This window comes from Tursiops truncatus, chromosome 5, assembly GCF_011762595.2.
Source record: "Tursiops truncatus isolate mTurTru1 chromosome 5, mTurTru1.mat.Y, whole genome shotgun sequence".
NCBI classification, from domain to species: Eukaryota; Metazoa; Chordata; class Mammalia; order Artiodactyla; family Delphinidae; genus Tursiops; species Tursiops truncatus.
Window position 1 is genome coordinate 31,570,620 of NC_047038.1, and position 18,677 is coordinate 31,589,296.

Genomic DNA, 18,677 nt, shown 5'->3' on the forward strand with positions numbered 1-18,677 from the left:
AAGTCCGCGCGCAGCAATGAAGACCCAACGCAGCCAAAAATAATAAATAAATATATTTTAAAAAAACCATACGTGTGTGTGTGTGTGTGTGTGTGTGTGTGTGTGTGTATGTGTGCAGGAGAGTTCTACAGGTTTTGTCACTGAGACAGACCTGGGTTCAAATACCAATCACACCACTTACTGGCTCTGTGAGCCTGGGAATGTTTCTTGAAATTGAAATGACATTTAAACCACTCTACCTACCTCAAGGAGTTAAGGTGAGGATGGAATTAGATTAGGAAGTAAAGCATTAAGGGCAGCTCCTACGAGGGCTGAAGTGCTCAGTAAATGCTGGCTTTTATTAGGGTTTTACTTGCTACTGTTAATTATTTCAGGGAGGTAACTGGAAGTCTACTAGAGTGTAACAACTGCCCTTAAAGTACTCTGCATGAAGTCACACCTTCTCTTAGCATACAGATGAGAAGGAGCCTCAGGAAAACAGAGGTGCACTCAGGTCACCCAGGTCCTGTGGACTCTGAGATGAGTAATCCCCCCATTACTGCGCCCTCTCCCACACAGATGCCCCAAAGCCCAACAGCTCCATTTGCCTCAGGACAGGCTCATCCCAGTGGAAGGCTTTCATAACCAGCAAACACCAGCCAATGGCTGGGGCCTGCCACCTGCCAGGCGCCTCAGGAAGGCCCCTGGCTGTCCTCCTGACCTTCTCTATGAGGTGCACTGCCAGAGTATGACTGCTACCCTCCTCACAGTGGCTGCTGCGCTCTACAGAAGTCAGCACCAAGGGCCGCACCTGGCAGTCAACTCTCAGGCGTTGTCAGCAATTAGATTTCAGCAAATGGAGAGAGACCCAGATGAATTTAAACTTAAAAATATATATAAATTAAATATACAATTTAAATGCCAGTTAAAGGACTTCAACCAGAGTCAAAGCAAACAGGCTTGGCTTCTACATCAGACCCTTTATATGAGCCTAGGCAAGTCAAATCAACCCTCTGTGCCTCACCTTTCTTATATGAAATTGGGATGATGACATTTGACACATCCTTCCTCTTTTAAGAGGGCTATATGGTGTAACGAGCTAGTGTCCGTGCAGGATGAAAAGCTCTATATAAATGAAGAGAATCATTATCATTCATGTTTTAATGTGATCACAGCTTGGGGTGTGGGGCTACGTTATGGCACTAAGGGAAGTAAATGAGTGGAAACAGAAAAAAGCACCATGAAGATGGGGTTGAGGAATGGGATGAGATGGGCCAGAAACTGCTCTGCAGGCATCACAAATCAAACAGCAATAGGAGAATTATTCAAGAGGAGGTATAAAACCACCTCCATCAGAACCGTACAGATTGACCTAGGACAAGGGCTGCTAATTATGGAGTTTAAAAAAATAATCTCTTGGCTTAAAGGAGTCAATACTATAGTTTTTGTTTTTTTTTTAACAGGAGGGATGCATATTTACTCATTCATTCAACAAATAGCAATGTGCTACATATATCCTGTTCCAACACAGGGTCTGAAAAAATATACATATACACACATCAATTGAGCCCAGCCCCAAGGAAAGAAGAGCCACTCAACTTATGGTTCATTGTGGTGCTTACCACCAGCAACACATACATGAATGCTCAAGTTAAAGAATAAAAGTTGCATAAAGAAGAGCACTTTTGGAAAACACTTTCTAGAAAATGTTAACACTTGCCAAGCATTAACTGTTAACAATCAAGGTGCCATTATTTTCAAAGACACAGATGGACATTATCAGATGAATGCAGTTGAAAACAGTATTAGAGTTTGAAGTAAATCTACAAAATTTGTCTGTATCTTCGAAACACATTATGTGCATGATATGGTAACCAAAAAAGTAATTAGTCCCTAAGTACTGAAATGCTGAAAATTCCATTCCACTTCCTTGCTCTTTTTTGTATAAGGAGAAATGCTGTTTCTTCTAATTCCCTGTGCCCCTCCCTTTCATTCCTTAACTTCTTCAAAAACAGCCTTAGGGGTTGGCAGTAAATTGGAAGAAACTAAGAAGCAATGTTAGTGGAACAGATAATTCCTATTGCAAGATGGGTCAGAGTCGTCCTTGAAAGAGAACTGTAAGAAAACGTAGTCACCCTTAAACTAGATGCTAATGCTTATGTTGTAGGGGGAGGGGACACGGGAGGGGAAGGGGCCTGGAGGAGAAGGCAGCAGTGGAGAAAAAGACCCCACCGCGTGCCCAGGGAGCCCGGGCCAGTCTCCGGAGGCCTGCCTGGATCCACAGCCCCACGCTTCGCGCATGGCAGTAACTCCGCAGCCTCAGCACAAATGCTACTTTAATAGCAGCTGCTCCTCAGCTCCTGTAATGAGCCCCCCTATTAATGGCAAGTTGCCACATTTCAGGTGCAAATTATCTACAGTGACTCCACCTCCCTGGTATCTAAGACTCCAAGCAAGCAAGCAGAAGCAGCCCAAACAGGTACGCTGGCAGCCCTCCCTGGCCACTTTCCTCCACCTCCCAGGTTTGAGGTCGGGAGGTTCAAGGCTACTGGAAGCTGCTTTTTAATTTTTTTTTCAACACCTTTATTGGAGTATAATTGCTTTACAATGGTGTGCTAGTTTCTGCTGTGTAACAAAGTGAATCAGCTTTACATATACATATATCCCCGTATCCCCTCCCTCTTGCATCTCCCTCCCCCCCACCCTCCCTATCCCACGCCTCTAGGTGGTCACAAAGCACCGAGCTGATCTCCCTGTGCTATGCGGCTGCTTCCCACTAGCTGCTTTAATAGGTCTGATTATAACACACGGGAGCTGTGCCTCCCCTGGTGACAATATCAAGGCCCTGTTACCTGGGGCTGAATTCACCCCGGGAACAGTGGTCAGGGCATATTACAGCGGCTCCTGTGGGAAACCAAGCTTCTAATAGAATTCCACATCCAGCCTAGACAAACTGACCTGGACAAGACAATATGAACATGGGTGGCTCTCCCCTCCGTGGTCTCATCAAGCTAGTGGTCTTTAGTGCTGCCTTCCCAGTCTGATGCCTCTCTCTACACTACCTATCAGCTATGGCACAAACAAGTAAGTGACATTCCACAAAGTTAACAGCCCTCCTGGACATCACTGGTCAGAACGCAGGGCTGCAAAGAAACAAAGCACAGGGGCCTTCCTAGATATTAGGTGCTGTTTCTTCCTTTGGCTCTGAAAGGAGAGTCTGGCCAGAGAAACCCAAGCACAAGGACAACCCTCCACCCTGCCACTAAAATCTATCCAGTGCAATCCCCAGTGGCAGGGAGGATGTGACTCACAGAAGCAGGGCTGAGGGCTGGCAGGGCAAAAGCACGTACGCACAAGCAGACACCCACTGACCTCCACAAGTTTCATCAGGGGCACTGGGTTGAAGAAATGGAGCCCGGCAAATCGGTCCTGTCTGGTGGTGGCATTGGCTATGCTTGTGATCTGCAAAGAGGAAGTGTTGCTGGCAAAGATTGTGTGTCTGTGGAGAGAAAGACAGTAGAGTATTGAAATGAGTCCCATCTTTGGAAAGTCAGGACTCCTCTCAGGTGTAACACACAAGGTGACTGCTTACTGTCCAGGTCCTGTCCTTTCCTGACCCTAGAGGAAATCAGGGAAAAGACACAGCTTCACACAAGAGGCTGGAATCAGTGACCTGTTTCATTTAAATTTTGAAATTTTAAATTCAGAAGTTACCTGTTCCAAAAGCCTACGTAGTCTTTACCAAACCTTCCTTAATTTTAGGGAGCAAAATTTCTCCTGGCTACTTGCATTATTTAATTCACACAGTATGTGAGAAACAAAAGGAGGCAACAACGTCAGTCACAAGATGAAACTCCAAGTGAACAAAGACTAAGGAAAAACAGGATGCATCACAGACACTCAAAATAAGCAAAAAACTGTGAAGAAACACCTGAATCCTTAACAAGAAACATCTGACATAAACATGAACTACAATCTTTTCCCCTCAAGTGAAAAGCTTTACTTTTCCATTGACTGGGAATTCAAATGAAAACAGAAAAAAACCAACATGGTCCAAAAGAAGTTTTAAGGTTATACTAGTAGACTTGGGGAAGGAAGGATACACGTATACACATGATAAATGTAGTTCAAGGCACTCTTATTATTATAAAATCTCCTTAAAAAAGCAGTACCATCTTCTTTTGAGTATATAAAATATTAAATTATTAATTTAAAAAATCCATACTGACTTAAACCCAATTTAATTTTTTAAGACCTCAGTAAAGTGGGGTGCCAAAGGCAGGACAGGCAAATATTTAAAGAGACAGGCAAGACTTACGAGCTTTCCTACAGCACCACCTCGTGGATAAATGTACACAAAATGGCCTAATGCTAAGTACAACCACAAGAGCCTGGTCACAGCGCAGGAAGGGGAGTGGTTCCTTACGACCAGATTGGGGGGTTCCTGCTTGCTCAAAAGGCAATACTACAATCTGCCTGAAATCAGGGGCAAGTGGGAAGGAGAAGGGAAGGGAGAAGAAACTAGTAATTTGGGAAGAGGAGAGAAGAGTGAGGTGAAAGCAGCTGGTGTGCTAGGTGGTGGCTACCAGAGGCTGAAGGAGGACCCTTCGTGTGCTCAGCCCAGGAAAGCACTTCACTTTTTTTTAAAAATTTTTGTTGGGGTATAGTTGATTTACAATATTGTGTTAGTTTCAGGTGCACAGCAAAGTAAATCAGTCATACATATATGTATACCCACTCTTTTTTAGATTCTTTTCCCATATAGGCCATTACAGAGTATTGAGTAGAGTTCCCAGTGCTACACAGTAGGTCCTTATTAGTTTTCTATTTTATATATAGCAGTGTGTATGTGTCAGTCCCAATCTTCCAATTTATCCCTCCTTGCCCCTTACTCCCCCACCCCATAACCATAAGTGTATTTTCGACATCTGTAACTCTATTTCTGTTTTGTAGATAAGTTCATTTGTAGCCTTTTTTTAGATTCTACATATAAGTGATATCATATTTGTCTTTCTCTGACTTCACTCAGTATGACAATCTCTAGGTCCATCCATGGTGCTGCAAATGGCATTATTTCATCCTTTTTTATGGCTGACTAATATTCCATTGTATATATGAACCACATCTTCTTTATCCATTCCTCTGTTGATGGGCATTCAGGTTGCTTCCATGTGTTGGCTATTGTGAATAGTGCTGCAATGAACATTGGGGTGCATGTATCTTTTTGAATTAAGGTTTTCTCTGGATATATGGCCAGGAGTGGGATTGCTGGATCATATGGTAGCTCTATTTTTAGTTTTTTAAGGAACCTCCATACTGTTCTCCATAGTGGCTGTACCAGTGTACATTCCCACCAACAGTGTAGGAGGGTTCCCTTTTCCCCACACCCTCTTGAGCATTTATTGTTTGTGGATTTTTTTGACGATGGTCATTCTGACCCGTATGCGGTGATACCTCATTGTAGTTTTGATGTGCAATTCTCTAATAATTAGTGATGTTGAGCATCTTTTCATGCACTTTTTAACCATCTGTATGTCTTCTCTGGAGAAATGTCTACTTAGATCTTCCACCCATTTTTTGACTGGGTTGGTATTTTTTTGATACTGAGCTGAATGAGCTGTTTGTATATTTTGGAGATTAATCCCTTGTCGGTTGCTTCATTTGCAAATATTTTTTCCCATTCTGAGGGTTGTCTTTTCATTTTGTTTACAGTTTCCTTTGCTGTGTAAAAGCTTTTAAGTTTCATCAGGTCCCATTTGTTTATTTTCGTTTTAATTTTCATTACTCTAGTAGGTGGACTGAAAAAGATCTTACTGTGATTTACAGATCAATGGAACAGGATAGAAAGTCCAGAGATAAACTCATGTATCTGTGGTCACGTAATCTATGACAAAGGATGCAAGAATATACAACGGAGAAAAGACAGTCTCTTTAATAAGTGGTGCTGGGAAAACTGGACAGCTACATGTAAAAGAATGAAATTAGACCACATCCCAGCAATTCCACTACTGGGCATATATATACCCAGAGAAAACCATAATTCAAAAAGACACATGCACTCCAATGTTCACTGCAGCACTATCTACAACAGCCAAGTCATGGAAGCAACCTAAATGCCCATCGACAGACAAATGGATAAAGAAGATGTGGTACATACAATGGAATATTACTCAGCCGTAAAAAGGAATGAAACTGGGTCATCTGTAGAGATGCGGATGGACCTAGAGTGTGTCACACAGAGTGAAGTAAGTCAGAAAGAGAAAAACAAATATCGTGTATTAACACATATATGTGGAATCTAGAAAAATGGTACAGATGAACCGGTTTGCAAGGCAGAAATAGAGACACAGATGTACAGAACAAATGTATGGACACCAAAGGGGGAAAGTGGTGGGGGTGGTGGGGTGGGGGTGGTGGTGTGATGAATTGGGAGATTGGGATTGACATGTATACACTGATGTGTATAAAATGGATGACTAATAAGAACCTGCTGTATAAAAATAAATAAAATTAAAAAAAAGAAAATTATAAAGAAATCAATATAAAGCAAGATGCTATTAAAAAAATAGATAAGCTGCTGTATAAAAAAAACCACAAAAAAAATAAAGCAGATTCTCAATCTAGTCCATTAAAAAAATAAATAAAAGCACACAAAAATGACTGCAAAAAAAACCCCAAAACAATGAAATTAGAATACACCCTAACACCATACACAAAAATAAACTCAAAATGGATTAAAGACCTAAATGTAAGACTGGACACTATAAAACTCTTAGAGGAAAGCACAGGCAGAACACTCTCTGACATAAACAGCATTTCACCTTTACAGCACAAGAACACTGACCTTTCTCAAACAACTTCTAAGTTGGCCAACTTAAAGGCCAGCTGGAGGGGCCTGTCGTTTAAAAAAATAAAAAGACTTTTTTTAAGGTTTAAAATTCTAGTTTTCAAAGTTTCTTGCTTTTTGGTCTGGGGAAAATAATATAAATTATCCTGTCACATAATATAAACCATCCCCCATCACAGAAGGCAAGGAGACCCTCTGCAGTAACAAGGAGTGGCTGACATGCCCTGAAGCACAGCAGCAGGGTCTCCACAACCCAAGGCTGTGCTAGCAGGGGTTCCACACCACCCTTAAGAAAAGAAAGGGCTATCTCAAAGGTGAGGGTTACACACTCATCTTTGATGAGTGTGGCACCTTTTTATAGGACATTTGAAGGGCAACTCATCTGCAAAAAGGGGAAACAAAGGCACACTGACTGGAGAGCACGTTTCGTCAAACAATGAAGTTACAGTCGGCCCTCAGGATCCACAGGTTCCGCCAACCCGGATCAAAAATATTCCCCAAAAAAAATTCCAAAAAGCGAAACTTGGACTTGCTTGTGATTTACATAGCATTTACATTGATGTGGACCATTTTTTAAAAAGTCTTTACTGAATTTATTACAATACTGCTTCTGCTGTTCATGTGTTTTGGTTTTTTTTGGTCCGCGAGGCATGTGGGATCTTAGCTCCCCGACCAGGGATCGAACCTGCACCCCCTGCACTGGAAGGCAAAGTCTTAACCACTGGACTGCCAGGGAAGTCTACATAGCATTTACATTGTATCAGATATTATAAGTAATCTAGAGATGATTTAAAGTATATGGGGGATTGCGTAGATTACATGCAAATACTACAACACTTTATGTAAGGGACTCGAGCATCCTCAGATTTTCGTATTCCCAGGGGGTCCTGGAACCAACCCCGACAGATACAGAAGGAAGACTGTACATCAGTGCCCAGTGCCGAGTGTCTCCAACCCAGGACATTCCCAGCACACATATTACCAGAAGGAGAAAGATGTCTCCTGCCGACAGACCTCCACCGCCACCTCTCCCAATCGGCCAGGCTGGCTCTGCTACTAACAGTGTCTCACACTGCCTTCCTTCAACACAAACACGATATATGTACACATTATCTTCCACAAAAAAGCACACTCTCACATTTTCCTTGAAACACTTGACTCTCTAGGACCATCTTTTGTTTTTCCCTTTCTGATAGTCACGTACCAAAAAACTTTCCTCTGAAATGCACTAACAGAAAATCAACAGCACAAGCATGATGGTCACTGGCAACACCCCCAGGTGTGAAGAAGACTAGAGGAGGTGGTGGACTGTGGTGGAGGAGAGCCCATGCTTTGTTGAAAGGGGGGAGCCAGGACTCAGCTGGGGTGGGCCATGGGCCCTAAGGAAGCTTTTCATCTGCATGTCTTATACTGCAGCTAGGGAATTTGTGCTCTCTTCCAGGATGCAACTGTTTTATCAGGGCTTCCAAGTGGATCTTTATCACTAGAATATATTTTCGTCTCCCATTATAAGGATCTAACTGCAAAACTAAGCAGTAAAGTATCTCAATCAAGCTGTTTTATCAATAAAAAAAAACACAACAACAACAATTCAGCAAACATTCAATAAAGGCGGTGATCTAAAATGAAGACGAGAGTGTGGAGAAGGATGGCTGGGGCCAGAAGCAAAGTCACATCTACGGCGTGCCTACTACTGGTCCTGTCACGTGTCACATCTGTTTTATTACATAAACTTAGGTGAAAGAGGCTAGTATAGTGCCTGACATACAGAAGCTCTCCGGAAATGTGAGCTGAGTTACACGAGTTTCCCAAACAACCCTGTGCAATAGGTACCACTACCCCTATTTCACGGACAGGGCAACTAGTCTTAGAGTCAGGACTGGGAAGGTCTCGGAAATTATTTACCCCTAACTCCTGAACTCACATTACAGATGATAAAACTGAGGGCCAGAAGGGGTTCATGACTGTCCAAGGTCAGAGAGGGAAGTGGGGGGGGGGGCTGGCACCAGGCCCCAGGCCACCTGACTTTCCCCTAACAGTCCTTCCCTTACTCGACGCTGACAAAAGAGGGCAGTCAGACCCGTCACTGTCACGAGGGAATGACCAACATTCCAATAAAGACCAAACTGCTTGACAATACTCCCTTTTCTGGGGGTGGGTGTTTCACTGACTCAGAGGGCTCCCCGCTGACTTGGGAGTCAACGCCCCTACCAAGACAGCCTTCTGTTTCTGTAGATGGTGCTGCAGCCCCTAAATGCCCGTGTAAAGCACATAAGCATGCTCGTCAGCAGAGTGACACACAGGTGACAGAAAGACAGGCCTCTTCTCTTTGTCAGGACAGGGCCTCTCCAGCCACCAGACCATAGAGCTCTAAGGGCTGACAACCCAGCAGCCTGGTATGCAAGTGTTTCTCTTTAGCCGGTGCTCACTGGTGGCTGCCTAAGAATTACTGTTGTCATATAATCTTATTTGACTTTGAGTCCCAACCAAGAAGGGTGAAGCGTGGCCAGGCAAACCACAAGAAGAGCATGAATGAATACATCAGGTGTCAGTATCACCAAGAGCCACACGCAGAACTAGAGCTGCACATGTGCACAGCTTGCTGACACTGCAGATAGTCCTGAGCCCGGCGGCCCTGTGCCTGACCTGCATGAGGCTGGCTCTCTTCTCCCACCCTTTGCCAGGAAGCTGGGTAAGAACTCAGTGCTCCTTAAAGGCTCCCAAGAGTGTTGTGATTTAACCCACAGAAAGCTCAAAGCAGGAGGGTCCTCGAAAACTGTGTAGACAGAGAAGCAGTCCCTTCAATTACATCATTCTGTTGGTTCTACCCAAAAGAGGGGACACACCAAACTGCTCTGAGGTTGTTCAGCAGACATTTAAGGACATGTCCGAGTGCCTCCATCCTCTGGCCTGGGAGGGCCCAAGACAAAGACGCTGCAAGAGATGAAGGCCTGTCCCTGGAAGGGCCCTCCATTTCACATGGGAAATTCCACCCTAATTTGGGGACAAGGATCAGATGAGGGCAGCCCAAGCCTCGGGAAGCAAACTGGGGGTGGAGGATGGAGAACAAAGGAAACAGTGTCAGCTCTCCTGGAAACAGCTGTAGGGTAATAAAAAGTCCTGGTGTCAGAAGACTCTTTCCCAGGAGAAAAGCCCAAGCGCCCAGGAGGAAGCCCCCAGACCCTACAAGATCTCCCAGAGATCACGTACTCGGAAGCAAACTTGTCCAGCCTCTTGAAGAGCTCGCTCTTCACGCTCAGATTCTCTACAATGGCCTCCACCACCAGGTCTGTGCTGTGGACCACGGATGCTGCGTCCATGCTGGTCAATATGCTGCTCAGGGTCTTCTCCATGAACTCATCGCCAGCCTAATGCAGTGGAGTAAGAAGAGAACAGTCACTGGGCTCACTAGAAAATGGTGTGTGACTTGCTGCTAAGGCGAGAGGAGAGAGGAGGGCGAGGATACCCCAGACACAACCTGAATGTGTCCTGAAATTCTGAGAAATAAAACTCCCTACGTTTCTTCTTAGGGCAGACAGCATCTCAATATACTTCTGGACACCAGGGCAAGAATCAGCCTGTGCACAATCCCAACTGCTGGTCAGCACACTGTCGTGTGTCAGTCATAATCTTTGAAGCTCTTAGTCAGCTCTGCTCCAGTCACTAAACTGTTTGTTCACAGCACCTGTGTTGGCCTGTTCTATCTGTTCCGAGTGAACAGCCAGCCAGCCATGTACTGTTCCATGACGGGCTTCTTGGAAGCCTGTAATTTGTCTTCCGGAAAAGGGTAAAGGCTGAGCTCAGCCCCATCCATGAGTCTGAGGGGTGGTGCTGACTATATCCCTCTAGTAGGAGGCAGGGAAGAGCCCAGTAAGGGCAGGAGCGAGGAATAAGAAAGCTGAACTCAGCAGTCGCTCGTCAAATAATGATCGCCCATCACGTGCCGGCAACGGGTGGTTCAGAAGCTCGCCAGACACAGTCTCTGCTCTAAAAGAGCTCACAGTCCTGTCTTTTCCTCATTTGTGCCTCCAGGTTTCCACGAAGAGACCTCAGTCAGGGCAGAAGCAGACAGTGCCCCTATCAGCTGCCATTTTACTTCAAAATGTCATTTGCCCGTGAGGATTCAAAATGGTCACAATCAGCTAAAGGCATCCAAAGTCATCAGGAAATAAACAACTCTCAGAGCCGTTCAACAGAAATATAACGCAAGACGACAGGTGATTTAAAATGTGTACTGGTTGCATTTTAACAAGCGAAAAGAAACAGGTAAAATTAATTTTATTTAACCCCAATATTTCTCATGGACTATTTAGTGATTACGTTATTATACTGGCCTAAAGTTAGGCCTATTATACTGGCCTAAGGTTTCAATTCAAACAAATTGAAAAAGCAAGCAAAGGCGAGAGCACCCTCACAAATGTGAAGTGGTCAGAGGACTGGTCTTGAGGACATGGACGACAAGAAATTACCTTGGGGTTTTCTGCAAACTTCTTCTTGGCCACTTTCCGAAGGCTTTCCTCAATTCCCTTTCTAGATTTTGCCAGGATGTCCTCTGTTTGGTCCACCAACACTACTGTGTGGCCAGTTGCTGCAGCAACCTGGAGCAAAAAAAAAAAAAAAGCAAGAAAACATAAAAGTTAAAAAAAAAAAAAAAAACAGTAGATGGGAATTCCCTGGTGGTCCAGTGGTTAGGACTCAGCGCTTTCACCACTGGGGTTCAATCCCTGGTTGGGGAACTAAGATCCTGCAAGCCGTGTGGCGTGGCTCAAAACAAAAACAAAGAAACAGTAAAGTTTCATATTCTACATGAACTCTAACACCATTCTACTCAAAATACCGAATAAACATAATAAGCCAACAGTAATTAAATACACACTTCTTACTTCTTCCCAGGCACTGCTCTAAACCCTTAACACGATGACAATTCTCCAAACAACCTTACAAGGTTAAGAAATGTGCCCATGGTCACACAATAGGTAGGCCGCAGAGCTGGGATCTGAATCAAGGTTCCAAAGGCCACACTGTAACCACTACCCCGGGCTGCGCTGTCCAACACAGAAGCCACTAGCCACACAGGACTAGTTAAATTAACTGAAATTAAGTAAAATTAAAAACTCAGCTCCTCAGTTGCACCAGTCCTATCCCAAGTGTTCAACAGCCCATTCACAGAGCACCTACTCCCTCCCCAACCACCTTGCTTCCTTAGAGCTGGCCCAGCTTGTGCAGATTGACCCGTGGCTCATCTCCGCTGCAGTCCTTAAGTCAGCAATGGGTAAGACTTTAACAATGGTGGCAAAAAGACTCATGTCCCCAAGGGCTAATTAGTGATAAGACTCCCAGGAAACTAGGTCTTGTCATCAACCAATTTAAAAGGAAAATTCCCCTCCCGTCCCCTTGCCCATCTTGGTTAAATCCTGAGGATACGTTTAGTGAAGCTGCCCCAAGTTCACATGGAGCCAGCCTAGTTTAGCCACAATCAATGACAAGTCAAGCCCTACCTACTTCATCACAGTTTGCCAACAGCTTTGGCAAAAACTGTGGAAAAGGTAGATACATTTTTTATTTCATATTACAGGTAGGTGTTATACTCAGTTCAAGCCATAAGTAATAGGACACATATAGCCTAAAACAAACATCAATGATGCAAGATAACAGCACAACTGAGATGCCTCTCAGGGTCTGGAGAGACCCCACAGAACCACTGGCTTTGGAACGTCTGTGGACCAGTGGTACGTAAAAGAGGGGCAGGTTAGCAGAAACAAACCTGCCCAGAGATGACAGTAAAGAGTAATTCTAAACCACCATCATGATGTGATTCTGGAAACCAGGCAACTAAAAACTCAAAGTTGAAAACCAAAGAGGAAAAGAAAGAAACAGAAGAGAAAAATGCAAAGGAAAAAAGGTTCATATCCCAAAGAAAGATTTCCAAGGAACACTTCTAAAAACGATAAGACAGGTTTTAGATGGAAGTTAATTAACAACAGCGTCTCCCTGAGAACGCTGCACTTAGGACTGCGAGTCTGAGCCTGCGGGGCCTGTAGGCCGCATAAGCACCGCCAGCGCCCCAGAGACTGGAACCGAGAAAAGGAAACACTGCCAGGATCGGAACGCCTGACAACCACAGCAGGGCAATGGGGGTAACGGAATGAGTTATCTTGATTAAAAAACAGAGGAAAGAAGCAAACTTGCCCTGTCGGCACAAACACAGGCTGCAGGCAGCAGCAGGTCAAAGGAAAATAACACCCCGAAAGCTAAACACACATCAGTCCAGACCAGGTTTCTCCCTAAGTAACAACAGACCAAGGCCCATCTTGCCAACACCTCAAATCACTGGAGACAAATCTGAACCTCCAATTCAGTAAATTCAAACTAAAAAAGCAAGAGCAAGTTTAGAAACCGTGCAGGAAAGACCACACTGTGAGACTGTTTTCTTTAGAAAGGCTCTTGGCTGGTGTCTGGAAACATACATTTGGAGACGGTTCCTGCTCGCGGTATCTAAACTGTGCAATATGGTTTACACTCACAACTGCTTTCCTTCTGAGAGTCTGAAATTCTGGTGCTTGCCAGGAGGAGGGTGCCTATGTGACCAGCCCCAATAAAAATCCTGGGCTCTGGGTCTCTAGTGAGCATCCCTAGTAGACAACATTTCACATGTGCTGTCACAACGTGCTGCTAGAGGAATTAAGTGTGTCCTGTTTGAGTTCACTGGGAGACGACTTGAGAAGCTGGCACCTGATTTCCTCTAGACTTTGTCCCACACGCCTTTTCCCTTTGCTGGTTCTGTTCTATATCCTTTTCCTGTAATAAGTTATAGCCACCATGGTGATGACTCTATGCTGGTCCTATAAGTAAATCACCAAACCTGGAGAAGCGGGGGGAATTTGGTGAGGAACCCTGACACAGAAAACTAAGAAAATAAATCTCAAATTCCAGATGCAGCTGGTGATGAAACTGAACTGCTTTGAGGCAGGCAGCACTGGGGGGCAACAGCTGAAGGGAGGTGTGATGACCACTGGTCGGGCACCTCGTCTGCAAGGTGGGGCAAGCAGAGGTGCTGGCTTGGGGACCTTCCCTTTTTGTCTTGGTTCCTCTGTCTGACAGTCCGTCTGGAATAACACAAGTGGTTTTCACCTTGCTCCTCTTAACCTCTGACCTAGGTCATCCTTTCAATAGGCCAGACAGGATTCCTCAGGTTCCGCCTTTTGCCCAGGTCCCAATCCACTCTTCCGCACTTCACCTCCAGCATCTCTCGGGCTTTTTTGCTCCTCAAGGGGTTGGGGAGGAAACTTCAAGTACATTTGGAACAAGACAGTGCCAAAGCTGAAGGGAATAGAGACAAAGAAAGACAGCAAGGGACTTCGCTAGTGGTTCAGTGGTTAGGACTCCGTGCTTCCACTGCAGGGGACACTGGTTTGATCCCTGGTCGGGGAACTAACATCCCGGAAGCTGCAACTGGCGACCAAAAAAAAAAAAAAAGACAGCAAAGGCAGTGTCTTTCTGCTTTAAAACTTTATAATCCCACTGAGAAAACATGATGGAAAAAAAAACACTCAACAATACAAAGCTCCATATGTGGGATGTCAAAGAAAATAAAAACCACATGGTGAAGAATTCTGTCAGGCAACAGATCTCAGAAAGCCGGGTAAGAAGAGTACACCTGGAATGCGCCATCTTCCCAAGGAACAAGGTATTAACCTTAAAGAGGTGGAGCAGAATAAGTGAAGGAGGTGGTATCATGCCGTCTCTCTAGAAGGCCTCCTTCAGAGTTATCATAATCGTGTTTGTGACAGTCACAGGGCATTTTTGGTTATGTGGCAGATAAGCCATAACGTTATCCTTATGATTACTTTTTTTAAGTTGCAAGCAGAGCCAAACCTAGAGAGGAAGCAACCCTCAAAAATTCAAGTGAACCAAGAGAGACTTACAAAAACACTAAAATTCAACTGGGAAAAACCCTGGCCAAAAAGCATTTTCAGCCTAAATGCTGACTTTCCACTCCTATCCAAAGTCCTCTGATAAACACCGCCAGCTGCCCACCCACACTCCCCCCCCCCCGCCGCCCCAGTCCCCCACCCCGGCCATAAGGAGACACTGGGCAATTCAGTCACTACCTTGCTCATCCTGGCGTCTAAATGAGCACACTAGAGATGATACAGTATGTAGACAGCAGCCAAAACCAGCTATTAAATCAAGGCTCTCTAGGCAATGTTCCAGAAGAGCAAAGTGCATGTGTCAAATGACCCATGTCAAAGTTACTGAGGGTGTAAAATTTTTGTTTACTTTCTCATCTCAACCAGAAGATACAGGATGTGCAAGGAGGGGCCGAACCTCAGAGAGAAAGAAGACAGGCAGATCTTCCCAGTGTCACTGATCACATCCTCCTCTGCAAAACTTCCCTCAGCCCCACCGTGCCTCAATGGTCTGAAAGAGGCTGCTCTTGTAGAAACTTTGTTCAATTTTTTTCTCTACCTCAACTGACTGCAGAATTTTCTACAATTTTGGGCTCTCCAAAATGCCTAAACTGGTATTTCTGGTGTAGTAAGAAAGCAACAATTGTATAATCTAAATGGTTATCCCTTTAACAATTTCTACTTCAGCTTTTCTTACCTTGGCTAACTCATAAAGCTTCAAGAAAATACGAAGGAAATCTTATGGTAGAGTCATTCCACAAATATAGTTAGAGAAGGACATTCTGGTTTAAACCCAAAGTGGATATGGTTAGTGGGGAGTTCCCTGGTGGTCCAGTGGTTAGGACTTGACACTTTCACTACCGTAGCCTGGGTTCAATCCCTGGTCAGGACACTAAGATCCCGCAAGCTGTGCGGCACAGCCAAACAAACAAACAAACAAAACACCCAAAGTGGATTTGGTTCGGACTGAGTAGAGAAAATACGAGTGAAAAAAGAGAAATTTACATTCTTGAAATATTTTCCATCTCATGGTGGAGCTCTTGGTTGCATAGCAGTAAACTGCCGTTACAGCACAGCTTCAAATGATTTCAAAGAAAGCAGTTATTTTCATCCTACCCACTTGTAGAGAGTAACCCAACCTAATGCTAAAGTTCCTTGCAATCATTTCTTGCAGACATACCCAAGAGACACAACGTTGGCAGTATCTTGAGGGCAACTTCCTGTCCTATTCATCTTTGCAAACCCCAGTGCCTGGTCTGTGGTGGGCACTCAATGTATATTTGTTGAATAAGTAAATGATCAAACTACATCTAGCCCACTGCCTGGTATGTATTACATGCCTGATAACATTTCCACAGGATGAGTCTAATGTTCTTTGATTCTATTCATCTACTCCAAGTGGGGCTGATATTCCTCTCCTACTCTGTGTGTCTAAACGGGCTACCACTGGGATAGAGTCAGGATGCAGGCAGCCTGTCCCTTGCCCCCCTGCAATCCATGTCCAACCTGAAAGCTGCATGACTCTCATCCCAGGCTGGCTCAGTAAGCTGATGCAACCTTAGGCATGGCCAGCAGTCAGATCTTCATTCATGGCTTCAGCTACACGCGGGTTTGAAGGCAAAAACCAGAAAAAACAGAACAGGAAGTGCTGTGTTTTTCTTGGAAGCCAAGTAACTGCACTGGGGTATACAAACAATCTGGACAGTGGGGAAGCTGTCAAATAGTTTGGATGAAAAAAATGCAGATTATTAGGAAACGCTTTCCACCAAATGACCAGGGGTCACAGACGAGAACTTTGGCCTCTCAGAGGTGAGCACTTTTGCTCCCCCGCGCCAACACCCGCACTCCCCTGGGGTGGAGGGCAAGCACCATTTAGAGTCCCGTGCTGAGCACGGCTCTACGTGCGTTCCCTTTACTACTACTGCCTCCTCGTGGCTCAACCCCGTGTCGCGGCTGCTCCAGGCCCTGGGACAAGGTGAGGAACAAAACAAATCCCCTGCTCTCAGAGAGCTTTCACTGCTCATAAATTACCCCGTTTGGTCTGCACAACAGCCTTTGGGGGAGGCACTGTAACAGGAAGCAAAGTCTGGATGTGATGGGGCTTTGACGCTAGGGCCGCCTGTATCCAAGCTCACGTGCTGGCTGTTCCTGACCCCGAAAGGCATGGCTGGGTCTGAGGGGAACAGTCTGAGACAGCTCTGAGCTGGGCAAGGGCCAGACTCTGGAGCCCGTCTGCCAACTGTGAGACAGAAAAATTCCTTAACTCCCAGAGGCTGTCTCCTCACCCATAAAAATGGGCAGCAGAGCTGTTGAGAGGATTAAGAGTTAATATACACTAGGGACTGTGCCTAGCATATCACAACAGCTTAACGATTTTACTCTAGGCAGGCCCCTTCCTCCTTCTGCAAGGGTCCAAGGCCTAATGCTGGATCCAGGTACAGACTCCAAAGGTAAATTACTTTATTTTGCTTTTAAAATTACATCTTCTGATCTCACGACTTGTTCCCTTTTTGGTTTTCATTTTCAGGTTTCCTCTTCTGCGTCCTTCCATTTTTACAAACAGGCTAGGATCTCTCTTCATTTAAAAAGAATGTTTAGGGACTTCCCTGGTGGCACAGTGGTTAGGAATCCGCCTGCCCAATGCAGGGGACACGGGTTCGATCCCTGGTCCGTGAAGATCCCACATGCCGCGGAGCAACTAAGCCCATGTACCACAACTACTGAGCCTGCGCTCTAGAGCCCGCGAGCCACAACTACTGAAGCCCGCATGCCTAAAGCCCGAGCTCCACAAGAGAAACCACTGCAATGAGAAACCTGAGCACCACAACAAAGAGCAGCCCCCGCTCAATGCAACTAGAGAAAACCCGTGAGCAGCAATGAAGACCCAACACAACCAAATTAATTAATTAAAAAAATAAGAATGTTTAAAAAGCAGGAGGGACACCCACAAGCTTCCTTAGCCACCTGAAGCTGGCCTTTGCTTCACCACAGAAGTCTTTCAATTACTGGGGGGGCACAGTGGTATGTGGAGTGCGAGTTCTAGAACTGGACTTCCTAGATTGAAACCCTGGCTTAGCCACTTACTGCATAACTTTGGACAAGTTATACAGCCTCTTTATCTATGATTTCCTGATCTGTGATAAGGAAAACAACAGTGCCCATTTCATAAGATTGTTGTGAAAATTAAAGAAGTTAAAGCGTTTAAAGCGTATAGACCAATGCCAAGCACAAAGAAGGTGCACAATGCTTGTTAGATGTCACTCTCGTCACTACACTTTGCACTCTCACTTTCCCCCTGAGCCATGCAATTCCTAAACCCTAGCGATGAGGCTTCCTCCACCAGTACTGTGGTATGAATGTACAGATAACTTATCAATGGTCTTCTAAGTGCTAAAGCCAATGCCTGTTCTTTGGCTCCATATTCTACTTTTCCACAGCCCTACACACTGCCAGCTAAACCATCCTTTTTGAAACTCTCCAATTTCTTACCTCTATTTTTTATCTGTTCCTTTTAGCCATATTAATTCTCTCCATCTTCTCAGCTTTTGAACAAAGGTATCCTTCAAGGTTCTGCTGTCAGTATTCTTTTTCTCTGTCTTTATAGCCTTTCTTTCTGGAATCTTAATCATTCGCATAATTCCAGCTATGTATGAAACCAGCATATTCTGTCCTAAGCTACAGTCAACACCTTGACCCTAAAAACCAATTCTCCTTGACCTTCATTAATACTACCACTATCCTGAGGGTCACAATTTGCTGGACAACACTTTTTTCTTAACCTCAACCCTTAATTACGTCCAAAGAAATTATATCCACTATTCAAGGCCCATTTCAAAAGCTACCCTCTCCATGAAGCCTTTTTCCAAATGAATGTCTTCTTTCCTCTGTTTTGAAACCTTAGACCTAGACTTTTACTGCTGTTATTATGCTGCTTCACACCA

General features: G+C 44.7%; 1 protein-coding gene across 3 annotated transcripts in view; it reads right to left on the reverse strand.

Moving 5' to 3' along the window:
• HADH (hydroxyacyl-CoA dehydrogenase) overlaps positions 1-18,677 on the reverse strand; it is a 47,529-nt gene that overhangs the window by 12,683 nt on the left and 16,169 nt on the right. For all 3 annotated transcript variants that reach the window (XM_019927786.3, XM_019927785.3, XM_004314702.4), the window contains exons 2-4: positions 11,296-11,424; positions 10,037-10,194; positions 3,352-3,478 (exon numbers count right to left, since the gene is read on the reverse strand). In XM_019927786.3, coding sequence (XP_019783345.1) covers positions 3,352-3,478; positions 10,037-10,194; positions 11,296-11,424 — 414 coding nt within the window. The remainder of the gene's footprint in view (positions 1-3,351; positions 3,479-10,036; positions 10,195-11,295; positions 11,425-18,677) is intronic.